The 24,875-nt window shown below is 36.6% G+C and overlaps 1 protein-coding gene across 5 annotated transcripts in view; it reads left to right on the top strand.

Moving 5' to 3' along the window:
- ITSN1 (intersectin 1) overlaps positions 1–24,875 on the top strand; it is a 189,694-nt gene that overhangs the window by 41,371 nt on the left and 123,448 nt on the right. For 2 of the 5 annotated variants that reach the window (XM_019730241.3, XM_019730239.3), the window contains exons 2-5: positions 7,972–8,031; positions 10,023–10,115; positions 11,084–11,147; positions 20,693–20,853. In XM_019730241.3, the coding sequence (XP_019585800.2) occupies positions 8,004–8,031; positions 10,023–10,115; positions 11,084–11,147; positions 20,693–20,853 (346 nt within the window). In that variant the 5' untranslated portion in view covers positions 7,972–8,003. Of the gene's footprint in view, positions 1–7,971; positions 8,032–10,022; positions 10,116–11,083; positions 11,148–15,905; positions 15,964–16,854; positions 16,880–20,692; positions 20,854–24,875 lie in introns of those variants that run through there. The other 3 variants (XM_074325803.2, XM_088793839.1, XM_074325791.2) reach the window with 3 other exon arrangements.

Genomic DNA, 24,875 nt, shown 5'->3' with positions numbered 1-24,875 from the left:
CATCTCTCTCACTCTTTTTTTTTTTAGTGACTATATATAACTACATTACACAGGTGACAACATCTTGTTCTCCCGTTACCTAGTTCATTACATTTTTTCATGTGATAAGTGTTTTCAGTTATCTGTGAAATTTCAATTTTTTAGTCACTTAGAAATTTATATATGAGAAGGTACTAGAAAGTTTGTGAGTTGCAATAAGTTAAATTTATGTAATCTCATTATTAATTTGGCTGATAATCTTGAAATTCCGTAAATTTTACATTTAAAATGAAATTTTGGAAATGCTTTTCTGCCGCTCAGTGATTCTTAAAATTATTGTTTGGTGTTTGGTATGCGGGTTATCTGCATTTTCCAGGAATTACTTTTCAGCTTTAAGTGTGTCTCTTAAAACAAGGGATAATGTTTTATTCTTAATGACCCTCTTGAAAATGGAAACTTCCAGAAGAAATAAAATCCTTCATTTGTTTTATTGAAGCCTTATGAATGGTTATCCTACCTGCAGGTATAGTGTTTTAAAGTCTGATTTCTTAACTTAGGCAAACTATAGTTAATGACTTACTTTTCGGATGTTATTTTGCAGTTAGTTGATTGTCTAGAGGTGGAAATAAGCTTCGAAGAGAGTCTGGTTAATTTCCATTTATCTCTCAAAGCAGGAATTTGTTTTTTTTTGTTTGTTTGTTTTCTATCTCTGATTTTTCAATGTTGTAGCTATGTTTTGGTTTTACTGCTCCCTGATGAATTCTCTCTCCTATTGCAAATATTAAAGTAAGGGTGATTTAGAAGAACTGAGGTTAAAATCTGCTTATTGAGCTTTGTAGGCCAGATACCCTGGCATTTCTCTTTGTGGAAAGTAAACAAGAGTAAATGGATAAATCTTCTGAAATGCCATTGAGTGTTGCCAAGTGATGTGCTGACAGCTGGGCCTGACAGTGATTGCTCACCACTGGTCACTCCTGACCTGTCCCCTTCTCACCTCTGTCCCCTGCCACCACCCCTCCCCCAGCAACAAAAATCTGGGAGGAATGCCTGTTCTCTTTTCAAAGGACAACTTGAATGTTCCCTACAGGTTTTCAGACAGAATGTTGACAGTGTCTCTTTGAACTTACTAATAAGGTTTTCTTTTTTATTGGGTTCTTTACCCTTCATGCAGTTTTAAAATCTTCCCTGTGAACGGGCAGTACATCCCTTACAGGTCATCTTGCTCCACTGCAGGCAGCAGCACATGTAGAAGCCACATTTGAGGTCCGTGGCTTCAGACATGACAATTTGGCATTGATCAGGTTGGCTATATGTTTAGAATTTGTCAGTTCCTTTATCCATTTATTGCTTGGCTTTCAGTAACTTTTTTCTGTGTTTCAAAAGAGCTTTGTGTACATCCTGCCTGTATGTGTCATCTTACAGGGCAGCTCTGCGTTTTGTTCATCTCCTGTTCAAACAGTCTCTACAGGAGTGGAATTTGGTGTAAGACTTGCTTAGAAAACAGGGGTATAGGCTCTTCTGCTTGTTTCCATTCATTACAGACTTTTTTTTTTTTAATAGAGAAAGGTTTCCTTTGATTTTTTTTTTCTTTAAGGTTTTCTAATTTTGAATTTTTAGAGATATGAAGGCCTCTTCATATTTCTAAAGGGAAAAGATAGGGGGACAATAGTGTTTTTTTGATGATTTTTATTTTTTTTCTAGATCAAGGGTAAATATGGCTGGAAAAATACCTAAAACCAGACTCTCACAACTCTCAAATATCAGATAGTATCATGATATGACTAGGGTGTACTGTATATTTTTTTAATGTTCCTGAGGCTATTTTTTGTATCCTTCAGGATGTTTAAAATATCCATACATTTTCATTTTCTTCTCACATTTTGACATTATTTCTGTTCCTTTCTTTCCCCTCAATGTTTTATTGATGCCACCTTTGTAGAAATTAAAATTTTCTATTCTGTAATTTCCTATTCTATAGGTCCTTTCACCTAAACCTCTTGAGCAACTTTAGAATACTTTTTTTAAAAATTCTTTATAAGAAGTGAATTTAAAGTTCACTACTTTACTGCCATGAAAATCTGTTTCAAATAAATTAGCCTGAATCTTGAGAAAGAACACCATGAACTGGGTGTAGACAAAATACCTTCTTTACCAAGAGTATATTCTTAATATTGAGACCCAGGAGTTCTTTATGGATCCAGTAACACAGGTCAGTGGAGTGTTTACAGCAAAGCCAGGACCTCTGCCTCTCTCCTCTCCTGTAACCTTCGTTCCTCTCTAATTTATAGAAGAGGATTACAAGATTGTGAGGGAAGGAATGGTCAGTAGTTAAGTGAAAAACAGATAATGTATGTTCATAATATCCTCTTGGTCTTTAGGTCAATAATGCTAAATTAGTCCTGTTTTTATATATTAGAGGCTTTGCTAATTTGTAATTCTTTGAATTACATAATTGTGAAGATTCCTTTTTCTGTGAATGAGTACATATTTGAATCTCATCTCGCATACTTGTTTTTATATATGCCCTTCCCCCCTTTAATTAAAAAAAAAAATTAGAAAATTTTCAAACCTGCAGGAAATTTGAAAGAATACTATGACATACCTGTTTTTAAGGATTTTTCAACTAGTTTAATTATTTAATATAAAGTTAAAATCTTTAAAGTGTGCCAGTACTTTAGAGTTAAGAAATTTTATTCTTCATGGTTAATTTCCCCCTTTTTACCGCTAAATTTAGTGTTTATTATGTTCTAGAAATTAATTTTATATGTAGTATTTCATTTACTTTGATTTTTTTGCAATCGTTTCATGTTTTCTGAATAACCTTCCTTTAATTTATGATAGCAAACATTGGAAATCAAATAACAAGCCTGTTTCAATATAATTTTTTTATCATGCAAAATGACATTTTCATAAATGCTATTTTTAGAATGAATTTTTATTTTATAAATACACACAGAGGTCTTCTACTTTATATCAATATTTGGGATTGTAATGTAAATGCCGAAATTAAGGATCAACATTCCTTCAACTTTCTATAATTAGCTCTCCTTTCTGAAGCTGAAATGAAGGAAGATTACAAATATTTCCCAAACATGTTCTAGCTTTTGGCTTAAAAATCCTAACATCCAAACTTTTAAAACTACTACTATTTACTTATTTCTTGATTGCGCAATATTTAGTCTGTGTGTTTTCTGTTTTTTATATGTAAATAAAGGAGTGTTTGCCTTACTCTAAAAATTAGTATCTAAGTCCAGCAACATGTTTATGAAAGGTTTTAAGAACTTGAGAAAAGTATGTATTACAACGTAGAGTGTGCAAAAGAGGGAAACAATTGTGTATTTATAGGGAAAGGACTAAAAGGAAATATAAATACCAAGATGTTAATAAAATAGGACAGTGTTGGCGTATTTGCATGGTGGCTGCCTTCTCTATAAGAGACGAACTGCAGATGGTCCACTCAGCAGCATGACATCAGCTCTCCTTCGGGGGCAGCCACCCTCCTTCTGAGCCAGGATCCTGCCTCCCTGCCTCCAGGCAGTGGGACCCCACACCTCAGAGGGCAGAATGCGGGTCTCTGCTTTGCTCTAGCCGGGTTCCTGCATTTCTTTTTTTTCTCAGTGTTGGTGATTATCTTATCCTGTTGAAATCCTGTTATCTGCATAGAACCGCTGCCTTCACTCTCTTTGTTTTGTTTTTTTCTTTTCTTTTTGCTGCTCTGGGCTTTGTTATATATGTGTGTGTGTGTATATATACACATATATACATATATACATATATACATATATGTACTCATATACTGGGGGTGCTAAAAAAAAGTGCACATTTTAAGAGATGTATGTATGTATTTTCGAAGTTGAGTTGAATTATGGTAGCAATGTGTAGTATGACGTATGCTCAAAAGATGGTGTTAATCAAATGACTACTAGCGTCATTCATTGTATTACAATTTTAATACACTTTTATCCTTTCTTAAAATGTGTATACATTTTTGGGGCACCCGCTGTATATAAGACTTCCAACTTTCATTTGAGAAGTGCTTACTAAGGCAGCTTTGCTTGTTTCGTATAGAAGTAAAAGCTCTTTGGACTTATATGGCAAAAAGCTTAACCTTATTTCCCCCATTCAGTTTCCTCTGTGGTCTGTGATGACTCTTAAAAAACAAACAAACTCGGTTTCCCTTTCTTTCTCCTTTTTGTTTTCCAGTGCTTTAATTGCTTCCAACAGGATCCCCTCACTCCCTCCCTCCAGCTCCGCCCTGGTTGGTTTGCCAGGCTAACTACTTCATGATTGTTCCATGAATTTCTTAATCCTGAAAGTATGAGGTTATGATCATGGGCCCTGAAACCAGACTGACTCCCTCTTCTACTATTTAATAATTGTGTGAAAAAACAGTAATAATGATTGTGTCAACTGTTGCTTTAGTTTCCACATCTGTAAGATGGGATAGTTATATTATTTAACTCAGAGGGTTGTTAATAGGGTTAAATTGGCTAATACAGATCAGATGTATTAGTAAGCATTTCATTAAGTTTTAGTTAATTACTATTTGTTGCTTATGGCTCTTTGTATACACACACACACACACACACACACACACAGATTTTTGATATGTATTTTCTCTCCCCTAATTAATTGTAAACTCCTTTTTTCTCCAGCTTCATTGAAGTATAATTGACAAATAAAAACTATAGTTAGGGTACAACATGATGATGATTTAATATGCGTATACATTATGAAATGATCACTGCAATCGAGCCAATTAGCACATTCAAACAATTTGCATATGTGTGTGTGGTACGAACACTTAAGATCTCTTCTCTTAGAAAATTTCAAGTATAAAATACAGTATTATTAACTAGTCACCATGCCATACTATACATTAGATCCACAGAACTTATTCGTGCTATAACTGAATGTTTGTATCCTTTGACCAACATCTCATTCCCTCCACTCAATAGCTCCTGGAAAGTACCATTTTGCTTTCTGGTTCTATGAGTTTGACTTTTTTAGATTCCACATATAAGTCAGATTATACAGTATTTGTCTTTCTGTGTCTGGCTTATTTCACTTAGCAAAATGTCCCCTGTTTCATTCATGTCACAAATGGCAGGATTTCCTTCTTTTTTTTATGGCTGAATAAAACTGCATTGCATATGTATACCACATTATTTGTCTGTCAACAGATAAATTGTTTCCGTATCTTGGCTATTGTGAATAACGCTGCAGTGAACATGGGAGTTCATGTGTCTCTTCGAGATAGTGATTTCATTTCCTTTGGGTATATACCCAGAAGTGGGATGCTGGATCATATGATATTCTATTTTCAATTTCTTGAGGAATTCCTATACTGTTTTCTATAATGGTTGTACCAGTGTCCATTCCCATCAACAGTATATAAGGGTTCCCTTTTCTCTACATCCTTGCCCTTGTTATCTCTTGCCTTGATGACGGCCATCCTAACAGGTGTGAGGGGATATCTTACTGTGGTTTTGATTTGCATTTCCTCGATGATTAGTGATATTGAGCATCTTTTTGTATACCTGTTGGCCATTTGTATGTCTTATTTGGGAAAATGTCTGTTCTGGTCCTTTGCCCATTTTTAATTGTGTTATTTGTTTTTTTTGCTATTGAGTTAATTGTAAACTCTTTAATAGTAAGGATCATGCCAGTAAATCCTTACCGAAGCTGACTCCATAATTTTGGCGTAGTGTAGAACATTATCTCTGATTCTGGGAGTAGAACTTTAAGATGTCATTTGAATGAGATAAGGATTTAGAAATGAGCTCTTTTAGGACAATCTTCAAATGCTTTAATGAGGAGATAAAAATCTCTGACACAAGCCTGTTATTTATATGTTGGATCAATACAGCCTTGGGAATAAAATAGTTCATGGGAATAAAAACTTTTCCTGAGTGAATGAATAAGACTTTGGAGAGAAGGAATCTTTGAAAGGTATAAAGGCTTATTTTCAAGTAAGCTCTAAATAGAAATAATAATCTGATCGTAACTGAGAAGAATATTAAGTGTACTAGTGCTCAGACTTGAGAGTAAAAAAACTACTTGTTTTTCCAGTTATCTTAACATTTGAAAATTTCATAGATGCTCTGTATCTGAGGAATTTTCCTACCAATCCTAGTTTTCAGAAAGTTTTTATTATTACTGAGTGTTGAGTTTTTGTCAAAAGCTTTTTTCTGCATTTATTGAAACAATCATATGGATTTTCTGCTTTATTCTGTTAATATGGTAAATTATATTAATTGTTTTGAAATGTTAAACTAACCTTTACTTACTTCTAGGATAAACCCTATTCGTTCATGTCTTATGCTTTGTATATATTACTGAGATTCAATTTCTAATATTTTGTGAAGGATTTTTGCATTTGTATTCTTTAGGATATATATATATATATATATATATATATAATATTTTTCATATATGTAATATATATAAATATATGTAATATTATTTTTTGGTAATGCCTGTCACCTTCTCCCTTCCCCACTCTGCACCAGAAGCCAGTAGCTAGATGTGGTGTTCTCTCTCCACTCTCCCCTACACTTCTTTCTCTCTGCAAAACTGAACCTCTTCAATGAAAAAAGCCTCTCCATACTGATATTTGGAGGTCGCTTAAGGAAAAGGTGACGGCTATACATGATCGTTGTATGGAGAACTCCGTCATCAGTCAGCAAACCTGCCACCCACACGCAGCTTCTGAGCATTTGTTTAGTGTTTCAAGTTAACTACGAAGGATCACCCAGGGATCACTAGATAGTGAAGAAAGCCTCAGAGCTGAAAAAGAGAGACCTAAAACAGATCATCAGCCAACAAACAAACAGGAGGAATCAAGTGATGTAAGAAACAGAAGAAAGCTAACGAGCAAAATGGGAAAAAAGAATGAGAACTGTGTCTGTTAGAAACAGAAAAAGATGGTTTTAGAAATAAAGAGTGGAGAACAGAAAGAGTTTTTGGAAATTTAAAAATATCATGGTTGGAAAATAATTCCATGGACAGATAGGAAGATGACATTGAAGAGTATTAGGGCATTTTTAAAATCTAAGTTTAACTAAAATTTAAATCTGTGATTAATTGATACTCACTTTTAACTGTGCACATTTACTGTGTTGTTAAATTAACTATAAAGAAAAATATTCAGTAAGTGCAGATTTTTTTAGTTGAGGAAAAGGATGGACTTGATTTCACGTTGGCTGTTCATGAACAAATACTGCCTGATGGGGATTGTGGAGCAGTGGATTTGTGTTTGCTGTTGCCGACAGACATTAGTGTAATACACCTTGTTTATGGCTTTTCTCAAAATCTTTAAGCAGCGATTGTAGACAGTCTTTTTCGTGGGTGAAAGGAACACAGGCTGTGGAGTTTGCTTTAATTAGTTTTGAGCCACTGCTCAACTCCAGCTGGTACCCAATTGTAGTATTGTCTAGTCGCTTCACTTCTCTGATACGCATTTTCCTCATCTGTAATATGGGGATGGTAATAACAGTACCTATCTGATAGGGCGGTGATGACAATGAAAAGTATAAAACTGGTAAGTCACCTGATACAGTGGGCAGCATATTCTAAGTGCTCATTAAAAGGAGCTGTTGTTATAACCATCAGGCAGATAGACTAGTATACACAGACAGTTAAGAAAAAGACATATTGAAAAAGAAACACATACAACATTGGTGATATTGTAGCCCAGGCTGTCCCGGGCTAATGGTATCCCTCACCAGGCTGAAAGCTTGTTGCCAGAGTCTTTCATTAACATTCCCCAGTGCCCATCATTGTACCTGACACAGAAACTGTGCAGAGAATGAATGAATGAATGAATGAATGAATGAATGAATGGGCCTCTTAGTTGTAACTTTCATTTGTGGTGCTGTACCCTAGCTCTGGTATCAATCTTCTGATCATTAAAGACACAGAGTATTAATGTGTTTATAAGTATCTAGGAGTGAAGTTTTTATAAACCTAAATGTTGCATTTCAATTACAGGCGTCGATTAGCAAGGTAAAAGTAACAGAACCATGGCTCAGTTTCCAGCACCTTTTGGTGGTAAGTTTTCAAAGATTTTCCTTTTTTAATGTACTTTGGAACTACATTTTTAATAACTTAGTATTATGACAAATTTCAAATATGCTCATAAGCAGAGGCAATAATATAATTAACTCATATGTACCCATCTTATGGCTTCAGTGATTATCAACTCATGGCCAATATTGTTTCATCTGATTCTTTGGAAACAACTCTCAGGCATATCATTTCATCCACAAATATTTTAGTATGTGTTTCTAATAGATAAGAACACTTTTAAAGGTGTAATTATAATACCATTACCACACCTACAAAATTTATGGTAATTCCTTAATATCAATTATCAAGTCAGTGTTAAAATTTCCCTGATTTACCCATTTATTGGTTACGGTTTGTTTGTCCAAGTCAGGATCCAAACAAGATACATACACTGCAGTTAGTTCATGTATCTCCTAAGCATCTTCATTACTAAATTCCTCTTCCATCCCTGTTTTTTTCTTTGCAATTTGTTTGTTGAAGTGACTGGATCATTTGTTCCATACATTTTTTGAAGCCTGGATTTGAAACATGACATTTTCATATGCTTTAGTTTAATTTCTTAAAACATATCAATCTACATAAAATATGTTTTTTAGGTAATTTTTCCTAACAACGTTAAGAAAGTGTTAAATAATATTTTTGCACACTGGCTAAGTATTTTTTTTCAAAGACAGTGTGACACATTAATTGATTACTCTTGGCAGCTGTCTGATCCAGTCATGAAGAGAGTAAGAAAACACAAAGCATCATCCCTCTGATCACATCTGTAAAAGTCTCTGTGGGATTCTAGTATAGCAGTCTGGAAAGTTTTCAAAACCATTAGTGTTATTGTTTCACTTGTGTTTTGCTTTTGTCTTCCTTCTTAATTGCTGGGCAAGTTTTGGGTTGTTTTGTTTTGGTCTTGCTTTTGTTTATAGTTCCAGGGAAGAATTCTGACAAGGCATTAAAAATCCCTTTTAGAATTTGCAGGACTGTAAGGCCTGTGAGGGAAGGGATCATACCTGTATCAGTCACCATTTTATCCCTAATATCTATCCAGTGCCTGGCACATTAATTGTTCAATAAATAGGTTTCCAACGATTGAATGAATTACCACTCTATGTGTCACTGTCATACCCCACAGAGAGATTAAATGTGATGTTTAGACATTTTGCTTTTGTGCTAGACATATTCACATTTTGTATGAAACATACATATTGTCTGTTCCCACCTTTTGGGAAAGTGTCTGAACTTTTGAAAGCCTTCTGTCTATGTAATCTAAAATTATTTTGGTGAATTTATTTGAGGAGACCTAGGACTAAAGTGAGGAAGATCTTGGAAGGGAGGGAACATCTGGTCAGACTTAGAGCTGAAACTGAAGGAGAACAAAAATTCCATTCTCTTTGGTTTGCCATTACTTTTTTCAAGGACCCCGTTTTAAAAAACAGTCTTAGTGAAGTATAATTTACATACCATAAAATTCACTAATTTTAACTGTACCATTGATTCAGTGGTTTTTAGTGAATTTACAGAGTTGTGCAACCATCACTACAATCCAATATCTAAATATTTTTAATACTCCAAAAAGATTTTCATGGAATCATGTAGGATTGCGAGGCCCACATTTTTTCCATAAGTTTCACCTTTTGCATTTAAGACATCTGAAGATGCAGTTTTAAATTAGTCTATTGCTCAAGTTTATGTAAATAAATTATGATTAGTAACTTACTATGTCTTCGTACAATCCTGCTAACTATAGGATTACAGGACCATTTTTATAAAAATAATTTGTGCCAATTTTTGGGGGCCGTGGGCTACTTTACTCTTAATTTGCTAACTTTTTGTGTATAACTTCCAAGGACAAACAGCTGTTAATTTATCAAATCAGTTATAACATTGACAAACTCTTAAAGTACTATGGAAATAGTTTGTGTGAGTGCCTTGTCTTTTATTTTTTTTCTCATTGAATAATTTGTCTTTTTTTTGGATTGTAGGCAGCCTGGATATCTGGGCCATAACTGTAGAGGAAAGAGCGAAGCATGATCAACAGTTCCATAGTTTAAAGCCAATATCTGGATTTATTACTGGTAATTGGAGTCAGTATTTTTACATTTTTACTTCTCAGTAGTGCATGTGTCTGTGGAGAGACTCTATTACGCAAAGCTAAGGTGGACACGTGTGGTTGGGGGGCACATTTACCCATTTTGCCATCGCCTGAGCCTGTATTTTTACCATTGCTTTTCCTATGATGCATTCAAGCCTTGATTAGTCTTTAATGGATGTCAAGTCACTTGTTTCCACCATATCACTGATGGGAATTGGTTAAGATCAAAGGACCTCATTCTTTAAGTAGCACTGGGCTGTGGTCCTTGAGCTAAAACACTTGCTTAATTCTCATCTTGAACTTGTTTGGAAAACTTAAAGAAATTAACAAATGCTGAACATTAAAAAAAAGAAAGAAGGAATTCTCTTATTGTTGTGCCCTTAACGTGCCTTTTGTACCATTATCTTTCCTGTTTGATTATTCTTTAGGAATTGGCTTTAGGAAAAAATGGCATCTAGATTTCCTGGGACTTGTTTTTGTGTGGTTTTTTTCTCGTAGTTCTCTTTAATTTATTAATTCTTAATCATTGATGTGATTCTTTTAATATTTGTTACTTATTCTCCATAAATACACTCCAAATTTGAAGTGTAGATACTGGGAATGGCAAAGACCTTTTTTATAAAGTAGAAGTATGGGGTCATCACTTTCTTCAGGATCCCTGTAGATGTGCTTTGTCACGTGCAGCTGTTACCATCTTAGTTAATAGCACATCAATTAAAGTATCTATCCCTGCAAGTGGGCTGCCCTTTTTCAGATGATTTTTTAAAGTCAATGCTGATGGATTTGTTTTACTGTTGCTTTATAGACGTGCCATTTGGCTTCTATCATGTATTCAATTCTGTATTTATAGGATTACCAGCCTTTTCTTATTTTTGCAATTTTGATGTAAGGAGATTTCTATTATTGTTCAGCTGTTGTTTTCTTCTGAAACTGTTTCCACTTAATTTGCAGGTGATCAAGCTAGAAACTTTTTTTTTCAATCTGGGTTACCACAACCTGTTTTAGCACAGATATGGTAAGTTGTAACCTTACATAAGCAGATGGTAAAATAAAATATTTCAGTAATATAATTTCTTAAAGTATAGAAGGAGAATTTATATCCCTAATCTGAAATACTCGACTACTTCTTACCAGAGGGATACTTCTAAAAAGTATCTCTCTAATGCAGAACTAAAAAAAAAGGTGACATTTACAAGGTAACACTGTCCAAAAGTTGAATTTCCTGTTGAGAAATCTACATTTTGATATTTTCTCTCTATTCTTTTTAGCTTCATCTACAACACACATTTTCATCTGAATGTCCCACATTTCTTTCTCTATAATGTAATGCTTCTGTATCTTTTATTGAATAAATGGTAAAGAAACTATTTGAAGGCTAGTAGTGAAATAGCCAGTGAAATATCCAGTATTTATTACAATGTTGTACAAGGTGAATGCATAACATATATTGTTGAATTTCTTGATTAATTAACACAAGCACTAAGTCTTTGAAACCATAGGAAAGAAAAGAGTGAATAGCAAATATAGTTTGGGGTTCTAGGTTCATGACTTTGGGCAGTCATGCTAAATTCTGTTGTCAAGAAACCACATTTCCCCACAGTGTTTGGTTCTTACAATTTCTACTTCATTGCCCTGGTTTCTTAGTGTTGTGGAGGCAGCTTGCTGTAGTAGAAAGCATGTGATTTGTAGTCACACACCTGGGTTTGAATCCCAGCCGCTCTACTTTCTGTCTTTATGATTTGGAACATGTATTAATCCTCTCTAACCTCAGTTTTCTAATCTAGAAAATGGGAAGACTTATATTTACCTTATAGAGCTAAGAGGATTAGGAGAGAACCTGTATATAAAGGGGCGTGGCACATAACAGTCCCTGAAACCAAAACCTCCAAAAAAGTAGCTGCTGTCGGCACTGGGGACTGGGTATTCCACTTAACGAAGTTGTCCCACTAATTGCTTGTCCCTTAAGTGAGCGACTGTTTTTATTTATAATTTTATGGAAAGTAATAAAGATTGACATACCACATTTTCCCAAAAATAAGACCTAGCCGGACCATCAGCTCTAATGTGTCTTTTGGAGCAAAAATTAATAGGAGACCCGGTCTTATTTTACTACAATATAAGGCCGGGTCTTATATAATATAATACAATATAAGACCGGGTCTTATATAATATAATACCTGGTCTTATATTAATTTTTGCTCCAAAAGACGCATTAGAGATGATGGTATGGCTAGGTCTTATTTTCGGGGAGACACGGTAGTTCCTTGTTGCCTTCAAGCAGAGTCTCTAAGCTTGATTATACGTGTCATTAGTATGAAAATCACTTACTATGTTCTGAAATAGCAGAACTTTCATGAGAAATTTAGATATATTTGTGTATGGATATATTAGAATTGAAACTAAATGATATCAGATTCCTGTGCTTTTTTTGGTGTCTGCTTTATTTTCTTTTTCCTCGTTGTCAGCATGTTGGCTGCCAGACTGTCTCTTTCAACTACTGAGTCTCCTCCTCTGACGCCCTTCTAGTTCTAACCTCTGATTTACTTTGAGCTTGGAAAATCAGATAACCAGGTTCTTTGGAATTACTTTTTAAAAATAAAATAGAAGACAAGTTTGATAGAAAAGAGAGAGGAGAGAGAGAGGAGAGAGGAGAGAGAGCTCAAGCACATGTAAACACAGGAGCACACCTGTCAGTTAAGTGCCTAAGTTAAAATGCAAGGGATTTGTGACATCTGTGTTAATTGGGACAAGCTTGTTTGACTTTGTGTTCTGGTATATGATTGTGTTTTACACCAAAAGTCAGGATCACTCATTAGAACCTTCCTTTTCCAAGCTTAACTTCCTCCATTTAATTCTGCTTTTATGTTATATTCCCAGTTTATGAAGTTTCATTCAAGAAACAGGCTTCTGATGAATACTCTGCTGCAAGAAAAATCTCACTTCACATTTACTCATTCAACAGTGTAAAAATATTTATCAAATGTTTGCTATGGGTCAGTGAATATTGTAGGTGCTGGGGATATAGCAGTGAACAAAGACAAAAATCTGTGTTTTCATAGAAATTGCCGTCTAGTGGAAGGAGAGAGTTAATAGCAGTATAAAAATTGTTGCATAGTAACAAGTGTAATGGAACAAAATTAAGTATTATCTAGTAAATTTTACTTTTTTTTCAATTAAGTTGTTAGTTTTCGAAAGAGTGTTTTTTAGCTTAGTGTATCAGTCATTTTTCCAACTTATTTTTATAGTGAAAATTTTTATTAACAATACAGATGATAAATTGGCAGTCAAAAATGTTCTTTGTCTTTAACTTTTTTATGACATTTTGTTAAATAAACTTGTGATAGCCTATTTTACCGAGAATTGCTATTAGGGGGCAAAAAACTATGCATTTAAGTATCTTTTCCCAAGTGAAACATCTTTGAAAAGTAATTGTAAATTTCGCGAACCATGGCTGTCCTGCTGAGATGATGGACTAGTGTAGTGCAAAGTGTAAGATCTCATTTTCCGTATTAGCTCTGATACTTACTTTGTAACCCTGAGCAATACTTGAGCTCTTCAACCTTAGGTTTTTAAATTTATAAGTAATAACAGCTGACCTAATTAAATACTTTTCCCTTTCTGTCTCTCATGCTAATCTTGTGTTTTCCTGTGGTTTTTCTAGTAAGGTCCCAGGGAAGGCCCCTGACCCTTTTGGTAGAGAGAGGAATGTGTTTGAGTCAGAATGAGTTTGTGTCAGTCATCTGGATAAGAAAAAAGTTTTGGATTGAGAATTAGGGACTATTTCTGGCCTATCTCTCTGGGCCTTATTCTCTTTGCTCTGGACCTTGGTTCAATTGTATGAGTGATGTGGACTATTTGGGAGTATGTGTTAGAAACCTTCATAGTTTTTGTTCCATGTGGAACCTATATTCCAATGAACTAATTTGTGACATTTGAATTGTAACCTACTGATACTTTGGGGATGCCTACCTATCCAATCTGATTTTCAATTAAGAATATAAGAAAGCTTGAACTCTCAGAGAATGGCGTCAGGTCAGTGTGTGTAATGCCAAATTGTAACAAAGAAATTGTCTTATAAATAAGGAACTGGAAGGAAACTGGTAAATATTCTATTTCCTTTTGGCAACTCAGGTGCTTACAGTTGTTCAGTCTTGGCCTGGGAGAGGGAGGAGAAGGAGAGGTGAATGGACAAGAGCCTTGAAGGTCTAGGAAAGAAAAAGTGGTCGAATGAGGGCTTTGGAATCAGAGGCCGTAGGGGCTGCAGAAATGGAGATCAGGGTCTTCTAAGGAAAGAAATGAGCGGGAGGAAGGGAGCACCACCTGGAAATGGGCCTTGAGAGAGAAGGAGGGAGCCAGAGCCAAAAACAAAGAAATCAGAATGGCTTGGTGATCTGGGGCATGGGGACAGGGCAAACGGCTGTATAACATGTACTGTCATAGGATGCCTCTGAGTGGCCGTCAGCCCCCAATAAGGTCAATGTACCAACCTCATTTACCAAAAACAAAAAAAGCCATCCTGACTCATGTTCCCTTGTCCTCCATCCCCGTTCCCGAGCCTACATCTCAGTTCATGGCACTGAGCATGTATCCAGCAGCTGAGAGCCACGCTTGGTTCCTCTCGTTTCCTCACCCTGCACATCCAGTCTGTCAAGCAGATACTTTTGACTCAGTTTTCAGACTTTATTCCCAGTCTGGCCACCTCTTCCTGCCTCCACTGTCCTCTCTGACCTAATCTGTCTCACCTGGGCCCACTGTTTGACTATCCAGACTGAAGTCTCTCTTTCACAGTTGCCCCTTTTAGATTCCAGTCTGCAAATGGCATCCAAACGATCTTTTAAAAAAGTAAATCCATTTAAATTCTCCATTGAGAAGAAAATCCAAAGTCATTACCAAGGCCACAGGCCCAGCATGATCTGGCTTCTTGCATTTTTCCTCTTCTGTTATTTTGCACCACTCTCTTCCTCAATATTTGCACTCCAGTTTTACTGACCTTCTTTCTATTCTGTAAATCAGCAGGTCATTCATTGCACTTGGTATTTCTTCTTCCTATAACGCAACTCTAATCCTCGCGTAGCTGGTTCATTACCCTTCAGGTTTCAGTTCACATGTCACCTCCCCAGAGAAATGCTTCCTGACCACTAGTCAGTCTACAGGAGTTCCCTCTGCCCACCTGCCCCTGCCCACTGCCTTCTCTTTCCCATCACCTTCTTTATTTCTTAATTGCATTGATCATGTGGAATAACCTGATTTGTTTTCTTGGTTGGTGTCTGCTTGCACTGAAACATAAGCTCTGTGAGGGCAGGAACCTTGTCTGTCTTTTTCACAATTGTAACCCCAATTCCCAGAGAGTGCCTACACCTTTTGAAGAGGCGACCCTCATTTGTCGGATGAGTAACCAAACAAAGAATGAAGACTAGGCTGGAGTAATCTGAACAGTGAGGGATGAGCAGCCTGTGACAGCCTTTGTGGAACATGTGGGCTCCTAAAGGAATCCACAGGCTTCAGCTCTGGGGCCTGAGAGGAGGCTGGTCTCTCCCTTTAATCCTATAATACAAAGAAAGTTGTTTCAGAATTGCTGCGCTCGCGTATCCACTACAAACACCAAACTCATTCAACAGAGTTCAAGATTATTACTTCCTAGTTCTTTCTTTGTTTTTAGACTGAGGATATATGAAATACTGTGTTTAGAAGTTACTCGGATTAGTTCTTTTGTCTTCATATGTGTATATGTTATTAAAGTGCCGTTACGTTAATTTGTTTTTGTTTTATTCAGTTTAGGGATCTCTCATCTTCGTGGACTTCAAGGTTCCAAAAGCCAAACTATACTAAAAGTGAGCTCAGAGAAATGTCACTCCCTCTCCTAGTCTTTCATCCTCATTCCCACCCATTTTATTAGTTTCTTATTATCCTTCCTTTATTTTTGTGCAAAAACAAGTAGGTCCGTAATATATTCTGTGTACGTATTTATATTTTTCCTCCTCTTTGTTACTTTGAAGGTATCCTATAAATGTTCTTCTTTGCTTTTCTCCCTTAATGACATTCTGGAAATCACTCAGATCATTCCATAGAGTTCTTTCTCATTTTCTTTTTGCAGTTTCATACCGGTAGTACTTGTTGTGGAAGATATATCATAGTTTATTTAACCAACCTCCTGTGTATGTGCATTTAGGTTACTTCTAATATTTTACAATTATGAACAACATAGCAATGTGTGAGCTACAGCATATATACTTTTGTATTGTTGGAGATCTATCTGCCGGGGAAATTGCTAGGAGTGGAATTGCTGGATCAAAGAGTAAATGCATGTGCAGATCTGCAGAAGTTGTCCAATTGCCCTCCATTTCAAGTTAAAGCACTTTTCGCCACTGACAGTATATAAGAGTGACATATAGTTTATTTGTACACATCAAACAAAAGCAAATTACCCTTAGTATTCAGCATACTTTGGTCCCTTTCACATCTCAACCCTGCCTATTGTAATGTACAGATTTTAATATCAGGCTAAACATTGTTTAAGATCAGTTTGTCATAAACAGCCATTGTTTGATTTATAATTTTTTTAAATCTGCTTTAAAAAAAATATACACACACACACACACTTATTTTATTTATTTATTTATTTATTTATTTATTTATTTATTTATTTATTTATTTATTTTTAAGTTTTTTTGCAGAGAAGCCTCGAGAAATAGAATTCCAACTCTATTCCAGTGTACTGGGCGGGGGGTGGAGAGAGAACTGAGCTTTGTAAGAGTAACTACTGTATTTCTTTAGAGTCCTTTAAGTACCAAGAAGTTCCAACAGTTATGTTTTTGTTTTTTTGTTTTTTTTAATTAATTAATTTATTTATATTGGGGAACAGTGTGGTTTTCCAGGGCCCATCAGCTCCAAGTTGTTCTCCTTCAGTCTAGCTGTGGAGGGCGCAGCTCAGCTCCAAGTCCAGTCACCGTTTTCAATCTTTAGTTGCAGGGGGCACAGCCCATCATCCCATGTGGGAATTGAACTGGCAACCTTGTTGAAAGTTCACCCTCTAACCAACTGAGCCATCCAGCTGCCCCTCTGGCAGCTCAGCAGCAGCTCGTTGTCTTTCATCTAGTTGTGGAGGGCGCAGCTCACTGGCCCTTGTGGGAATCGAACTGGCAACCCTGTTGTTCAGAGCTTGTGCTCTAACCACCTGAGCCATCCTGCCACCGCCCCCCCCCTGCCCCCCCCACGGTTATATTTTGTTAGTTGAAAAAAAATTTTTTAGGCAAGATCACACAAAATCCTCAAGTAATATTTTGGGGATGTGGTGCGGGGCTTACAGTCAGGCACCTACAACCTGGGATTCTGTGTTTCGTCTCCTCTCCCCTTGAGGCACTTCAGTGGACAGTTTCTTAGAAACTAATTTTTTATAATTAAACCATTATTAGAAAGTCTTTTCTCCCCTAACCCACTCATTATTCCACATTGGGTATTTCTGTTTTTCATTAGAAAACACATTTTTGAGGGCAGTGGTTGGGGGAATAAGCCGTGAGACTCTACCTGGTCTTTTTTTTTTTTTTTTTAAGGTGTGCAGGCTGACATTGATTGACAGAAACTTTTTTTTTTTTCCTGAAAACCATTTGAAATAGCTGAATTACCTTTTTACAAACAGCAAAAGAAAGAAAAGTTCACCATTTCATTTTATTTAACTTCCTTTATAAAACCTGAAAGACAGGACAGAAATAAAGCAACGAGAGACCAGTCTCAATTATGAATATAGATGCAAAAAATCAAAACAAAATCTTAACAAGTAGAATTCCAGAATGTATGAAGACTCTGACCAACTTGAATTTATGCCAGGGGTACAAGGTTGGTTCAGAATCAAGAAATTCTCTCAGCATTATTATATTAGCAGATAAAAGGGGAAAAAAAAGGTGTGATCTGATCAGCAGATGCTGACTAAGCATTTGATAAGCCTTGTTGTGTTAGCAGATAAAAAGAAAAAGAGAAGGTGTGATCAGATCAGATACTGATTAGGCATTTGATAAAAAATGTAACCATTTCTGATAAGTGGAAAAGGGAACTGCCTAAGTATGCCAGGCTACTTGTAAAAATCGCTACCAAACATTTTTCTAAACAATGAAACACTACAGCCATTTCATTTAAACTCATAGCTAAGCAGGGATGCTAACACATTTAATACCAGAGGGGAATGGTATAAATATTGGAAGAGAAAGTTTAACTTTTTTCGTAGTTATGTGATTTTTATACTTACCAAACCCAAGAGATTTTATTTCAGTTTTAAAAAATTAATAAGATTCATAGAATATTGGTGGGATAGCTAAGCATAAATGATCATTAACAGCAAATTATTTTTCTGTGCTTAGAACAAAACACCTAAATATGGAAATGGGGAAATGTTCCATTTAAAATAGTACCAAAAAAGATAAAATTCCTAAGAAAAGTAATTACTTATTTGTAGAAGATGATATAATCTTATTGAAGGACATGTTAGTAGAACTGGACATACTATTTTTTTTCGGTGGACAGATTATCATAAATGAGTCGTTTTTCTAAAAAGGAATATATCTAATGCAGGTTCAGCTTGGATCCCATTAGGGTTTTTTGTAGAATGGATAAATGATCTTATAGTTCATAGGGAAAAAGAAACATCTGTGAGTAGCCCAACAAAGTTTAATAAAAGGGAAAAAAGAAAGCCTTGCCAACTATCAGAATGTACCTAGAGCGAGTGTGATGAGATCATTGTCATATTGATGGAACTGTTCAGTCAGAATAGATAATCCAGAAATAGGTCTCACTTCATATGAACATTTAATAAACAACAAAAATATGTTTTAGTTCAATGAGAAGAGGATGGATCAATTAATAAATGTTGCTGGGAAAGCTAGGTCTCCATCTGGAAGAAATAAGGTCGAGCCCAGGGATAACATATCACACATACACATACAATTGCAGTTGGTTTGAAGACTGAAATGTAATGAAATAATCTTAGAAAGTAAAGGACTGAAAAGGTACAAACTGTGTGATAAAAGAAATCTTTATATGTAAAAACGTAGAATTTCTTTCAATAAAGATACTATACACAAAACGAAAGACAAATAATAAATTTTAAAACATCTTTCAACAATTGACAGATAAATAGTTAATATGTAATACACAATGAGTTCTTATAGACTGACTAGGAAAAGACATGCAATCTAGCAGAAAACTTGGCAAAGACTGTGAATGAGCAATTCATGTATGACTCCAAATGCCCAGAAACATATGGAAAGCAGTGCCCAGGCTCACTGGTAGTGAGTGAAATTCCGATTCCACTCCTGTGGTTTGCTGAAGGGGATCATTGACTGCAGGGGCCGGGGGTGGGTCTGTCTGAGGCAAAAAGGAGGTTCCGTAGCTGTGGGGTTCCGTTTCCCTCTTTATGACCTTTTCTTGTTTTCCAAAAGAATAGTGTTGACTTGGACAATTTTTAACATTATTAGAGATTTTAAATTTTTGTTAAAGGTCATGCTTTTTATTGTGTTTCATGTTTTCTCTCTTTGAGTTAACTCCAGCAACATTATTATAGCTTATTAATTATTACAGGATTATTTTCCATGAAACTTAATTTTTTTTTGGATACTCCCTGGATGTGGCTTCTTGAAAAGATTGCTAGTCGTGGCAGTTTAGTTGGAGTAGCTGGTCTTATCATTTGATGTTTCAAATAAAATTGTTCTTAAGATTGGCTTAAAAAAATAAATTCTCGCTCTTTTAATATCTAGACTAAAAGAAACGAAATCTGAATGAACATTCTTCACACAGAAGAGGTTAAGTCATGCACACGCACAGTTGCGGATCACAGTTTCCAGTTGCCAGGACAAACCCCTTTCTCCTGCTTACTCTTCTCTGAGAGAACATACTTTATATAAAAGCTCATTGCGAGTTACACTTGACCGTTTCTCTTTGAGTACCATTTTCAAATCATAAACACACTTGTAAGCTCATTTAATTAATTTTCACAGCTTTAATCGTATAGTAGAATGATACGAGCATAGCGTGTCATGTCCCCATGGTGAGGTTTGTAGAGCCCCACAGAGGAGTTGGTGCAATCTAGTCAAGTAACTCTAGAAATAAACTCTCTTGTTCCTAAATACTTTTTTTGCTGACACCTTTATTTTCGCATACTTCACATAATAAAATTCATCCTTTGAAAGTGTATAATTCATTGTTTTCTTAGTCTCTTCACAGAGTTGTGCAACCATTACCACTATCCAAGTGTAGAACATTTTCATCACTCCATAAAGAAACTCTATTTGACATCCAAAGTACATATCCTGAGATTCGGACTGAAAATTACCTCGTGTATCATATAAGTAAAGAATAACACAATAAAAAGCATTTCATATTTATATAAAATCTTGTCAGTATTTCCAGGTTACTCTTGATAGCTTGGTAAATAAATTTAGTTTTGTTTTGCTTTGTTTCTTCTCCCCAAGATTAAGGGAGCTGATTATTTTGTTTTTGTGTGGGTGGGAGTGGTAGTTTGGGAAATGTTCTTTCGTGGTCATGTCATTTTAAGCCCTTGCTGTTGGTTTGCAGGGCACTGGCTGATATGAATAACGATGGAAGAATGGATCAAGTGGAGTTTTCCATAGCTATGAAACTTATCAAACTGAAGCTGCAAGGCTATCAACTCCCCTCTGCGCTCCCCCCTGTCATGAAACAGCAACCAGTTGCTATTTCTAGTGCACCAACGTTTGGTAAGTTTGAAAAGCAATTGATTCCTATATTTCATTGTATATTTTAAAAAGAAATGTTTCCCCTTTTTCCCCCTTCTCAGTTTCTAGCATTTGTGAAATTCTAGGGGGTAATTCTGACTGGAAAATAATGGCAATAGGCAGGAAAGTAGTGCTGGAGGAGAACGAACATATTCACATTCTAATCCCAGGATGAGAGTGATCCAAATGAAGGCGTGCGGGGGTGGGGCTGGGTGGGGGGGAGGGGGGGCTGGAGGATGGGGGAGGGGGGCGAGGCAGATTCTCAGCGTGAAAGTAACAAACTTGCAGTCTGCTGCAGCATCTTCTGTTTTTTTCTTGCTCTTACTTGATTCTTGACTTCCACATTGTCACATCCTTCCTTTTGGTTTTCTGTTTTCATAATATCTTTGTTTCTCCTTGTGTATAAACAACTGCTTTGGATTATGGTATCTCAAAAATCTATTTTTAAATTTACAGTACTGAGACAAATGGCCACATTTAAATTCTTAGAACAAAATGAGGCAGGAGAAAATAAACATTGTTATCGCAACTAAGAACGTAATTCCATAAAAAAATTATCTTTTAGCCAGATAGTTTGCTTAAAAATTAATCAGAATTAGTTCACTAAGATCACCAACTGTTCTGACTTCTCTGTTCTCACCCTAAACTTTGATTCTTTAGGTTGATTTAAAGATTACAGTAATCAGATGTAACTTCTGATTCATGGGAAAGCTCTTAGACAGTTTAAACAAAACAGGGAAATTGTGGATAGAGTTTCTTTCCCTCTCTTCCTCCTGATGTATCTGATGACAGGTGATAGAGTGATGTAGATTTGGGAGGGGAGCAGTCAATAGTAGTTCAGGTTGTTTCTGGTACAGTTAATGATAAGCTGAGATAAATAAACAGTGTGGTTTTACTTAATACATTTACTGTTGAAAACGAGTGAAGTATGCATGTCCTTTCCTTTGGTGAGGTTTAGCCTAAGACTGGTTTTTATAAGGGGAAGGGTGCAGGGTTTGAGTTAGGCAAGTAGGATAGTGATTGAAAAGAAGGAAACACTTATAAAGTCGTGTGGACAAAGGCTGGGAAGAGCGGCAGTGAGCAGGACAGTAGGCCCTAGTGGCCGGGCCCTTGTCCATCGTGTGTCCTCAGTGCTTAGCCCTCGGTTAACCCGAGTCCAGAGGAAAAGAAGACTTATGCTGTGTGCAGACAGACACACTGAAGGAAGGAGGTACCAGGCATACACACAACACTTGCTGGAATTCAGTTGGGCACCCTGAGGCAAGTCACAATATCACTGTATCCCGTTTTCCTCCCACATCTTTAGACTAGAGGGGGAAAACTCTGATTGTGGAGAGATGGGATATTTTCAAGAATTATCCCTAGTCAAAAGAGATGGCTTCTAAAACACAGCCTCAGGTGAATGTATTTATTTAGAAATACACAGAAAATATTCAGAAAAGGTAGTCCATTGGTAATTAAATTTTTTAAAAAATTTATTTTAAATGGAAGTTGCTCTGGCTCTCTGAAGGTCCGTGTTGCCAACGTTTGGTCAGGATCCATGTGTTAAAACAGCTAACGGGTGTGTTTGGTTTTATTTTGGCTTCCCTTCCGGTGCTGCAAGAAGAAACCTCAGAGTAGAGAGGGTCAGATAACCAGAGGCATCCCATTTCCTCTTTTTCTCTCAAACCCGAGTGTCAGTTATTCTTCCTCTGACATTTAATATGTCTTCTCTTATTCCATTCTGCTATAGGAATTTCAACTCGAGAGATATTGCTGATTTATTTTCAGGCTAAATTTCAGCTGATTTATTTCTGGGCCTCACTGCCCGGAGGGTTTTCCAGCCACTTAAGTAACATGGCACTACCTCTGTGGGAACCTGGGATTTCTGATCTGACACCCTGCCAGTCAGTCTTTAGCTCTTCCCTTAGGCTCCTCCACTGCCTTTCACCTTGTTCTCAGCACGTCAACATTCTCAGTAAACTATTTCCAAGAGGCCAAGTCATGAGGAAATATCAGAACATAAGAGAAGTTAGAAGTACATGGTCTTGATCCATTTTGCCCAAGGGTATTCTGACCTTTCTTAGTATTTCTAGTTCCACATCTCAGCTCAACCCAGGGTAATTTTTTTCTTACACTTCTGGCTACTTGGGAACAAAAGAATTTCTTACTATTATCATTATTTTCTAATTAGTATTAAAAATTATCTGACCAGGCATTTCCTAGCCCTTACATGGTGTGCCTTCACATACAGTATTTTAGTCACCAGTCACCCTGAAACTATGCAGAAATGCTGAGCTCTGTTATATGAATGAGGGAACTAAGATTCCAAGAAGTTGAACAGTTTGCTTAAGACCATATTTCAGAAACTGGAGGGAGAGTTTGTGCAAACACCTAGTTTTCCTAAAAACTCTCAGGTTCCTTATATACCTTCTCTCTCCCCACCTTCATTATCACCAAACCATCAGGTGACATGGGGCATCACTCTTCTGGGATTTGTTGTCTACATGTATTAATGCAAACGTTAACACCCCGTGTTGTTAAAGCCAGCTAGGAGATGAGCAAGCATTTTCTTCAACTTCCCTATATTAAGAAGAGGAAAATGGGGTACAGTGATATTGTGCTTAGGGTACCGAGCTGTATTTCAGCAAGTGCTATGAGTATGCCTGATACCTTCTTCTTTCAGTGCATTTGTACACAGCATAGTTCTTCTTTTATTCTGGATCCAACTATTTCAAGGGAAGTTCATTTTTCTTTTCTTTGATTTTTAAAAAATTATTTTTGGCCAGAAGTCCATGGTTTTATTGGAGTACACCAGTATTTTTAAGACCCTAATGTGTGTCCTAATTGCTGGGAACATGCAGGTGAGCAAGACATCATGGCTCCTTCTACTGTGAAGCTTCTTGTCAAGTTGGGGGAAACAAGCAAATAGGTAATAAGATAGAAAGAGACCAATGAGACCAAGTTGTCAAGGAAGAATTCCTTGAGGAGATCACTTTTGGGCTGACTTAGAGATGAGAGCCAAGTAAAGACCTAGGGGAGAAGACCTCCAGGCAAAAGGAACAGCAATCGCAAATATCTAAAGGCAAAAACGGAAGTATTGGCAGGCCAGCAAGGTAAGGCAGGGGCCACATGGTTTATGGCCTGATAAAGCCACTGAGGGGTTGGAATTTCTTATTCTGAGTGCATTTGAAAGCTGCAGAGAGCTTTTAAGTGAGGGGAGTGACATGGTTGCTGGGGGACCAGAGTAGAATCTGGGAACTCGGTAAGGAGCCCTTTGCCATGGGCAAGAGATAATGGTGATTTAGATCTGGGTGACAAAAACCAAAATGGAAGATAGCATAAGATTAAATTCATTATGTTTTGAAGGAAAAGTAAATCAAGTTTTGGCCACGGTAAGTTGAGGGGCCTAGTAGATTGCCAAGTTGAGATAATGAGGAGGCAGATCAATCCATGTGTCTGGGACTCAGAGGAGAGATCCATCAGCTCTGGATCTGAGTGTGGATGGCATTGCAAGTCCTGGGACTGGGTAAGATACCTTAGAGAAAGTGTAGCTAGCATAGGCAGAAGACTTAGAACCAAACCTTGGCCTGCTGTGGTATTTGAAAGTTGTTGGTTGGTGTCCTGGAAACCAAGAAAAGTGATTCATGAAGGAGGAGTGCTCCATTGTTTGAGTTGCTTCTGAGACACTGAGTAAGAATAGGACAGAGAAGTGATTGGATTTCCTAAGTTGAGTTTGTGGATGACCTTGACAAGCAGTCTTATTGGAGTTGTAGGGACAAAAGCCTGACTGGAGGCTTGGAAGAGGCCTTTAACTCTAAAGGGGAGATGAAGCTGGAGGCGTATGCCAGCTGGAGAATGGTGTGTTTAGGATGGGAAGTGCTTCCACAGTTTTAGAATGGGAAGGGAAAACTCAGTGATTGAGGAGCGATGCGAAATTTTCAAGAAATTAGCATAGTCAAGAAGGATGGCTCTTAAAACACAACATCGGGTAGATATATTTATTTAGAAATAAATAGAAAAAT

This window comes from Rhinolophus sinicus, chromosome 17 (assembly GCF_057876585.1).
Source record: "Rhinolophus sinicus isolate RSI-liver-muscle chromosome 17, RSI-T2T, whole genome shotgun sequence".
Classification (NCBI taxonomy): Eukaryota; Metazoa; Chordata; class Mammalia; order Chiroptera; family Rhinolophidae; genus Rhinolophus; species Rhinolophus sinicus.
Note: the sequence above shows the minus strand (reverse complement) of the source record. Positions and strands in the feature narration are given on the sequence as shown.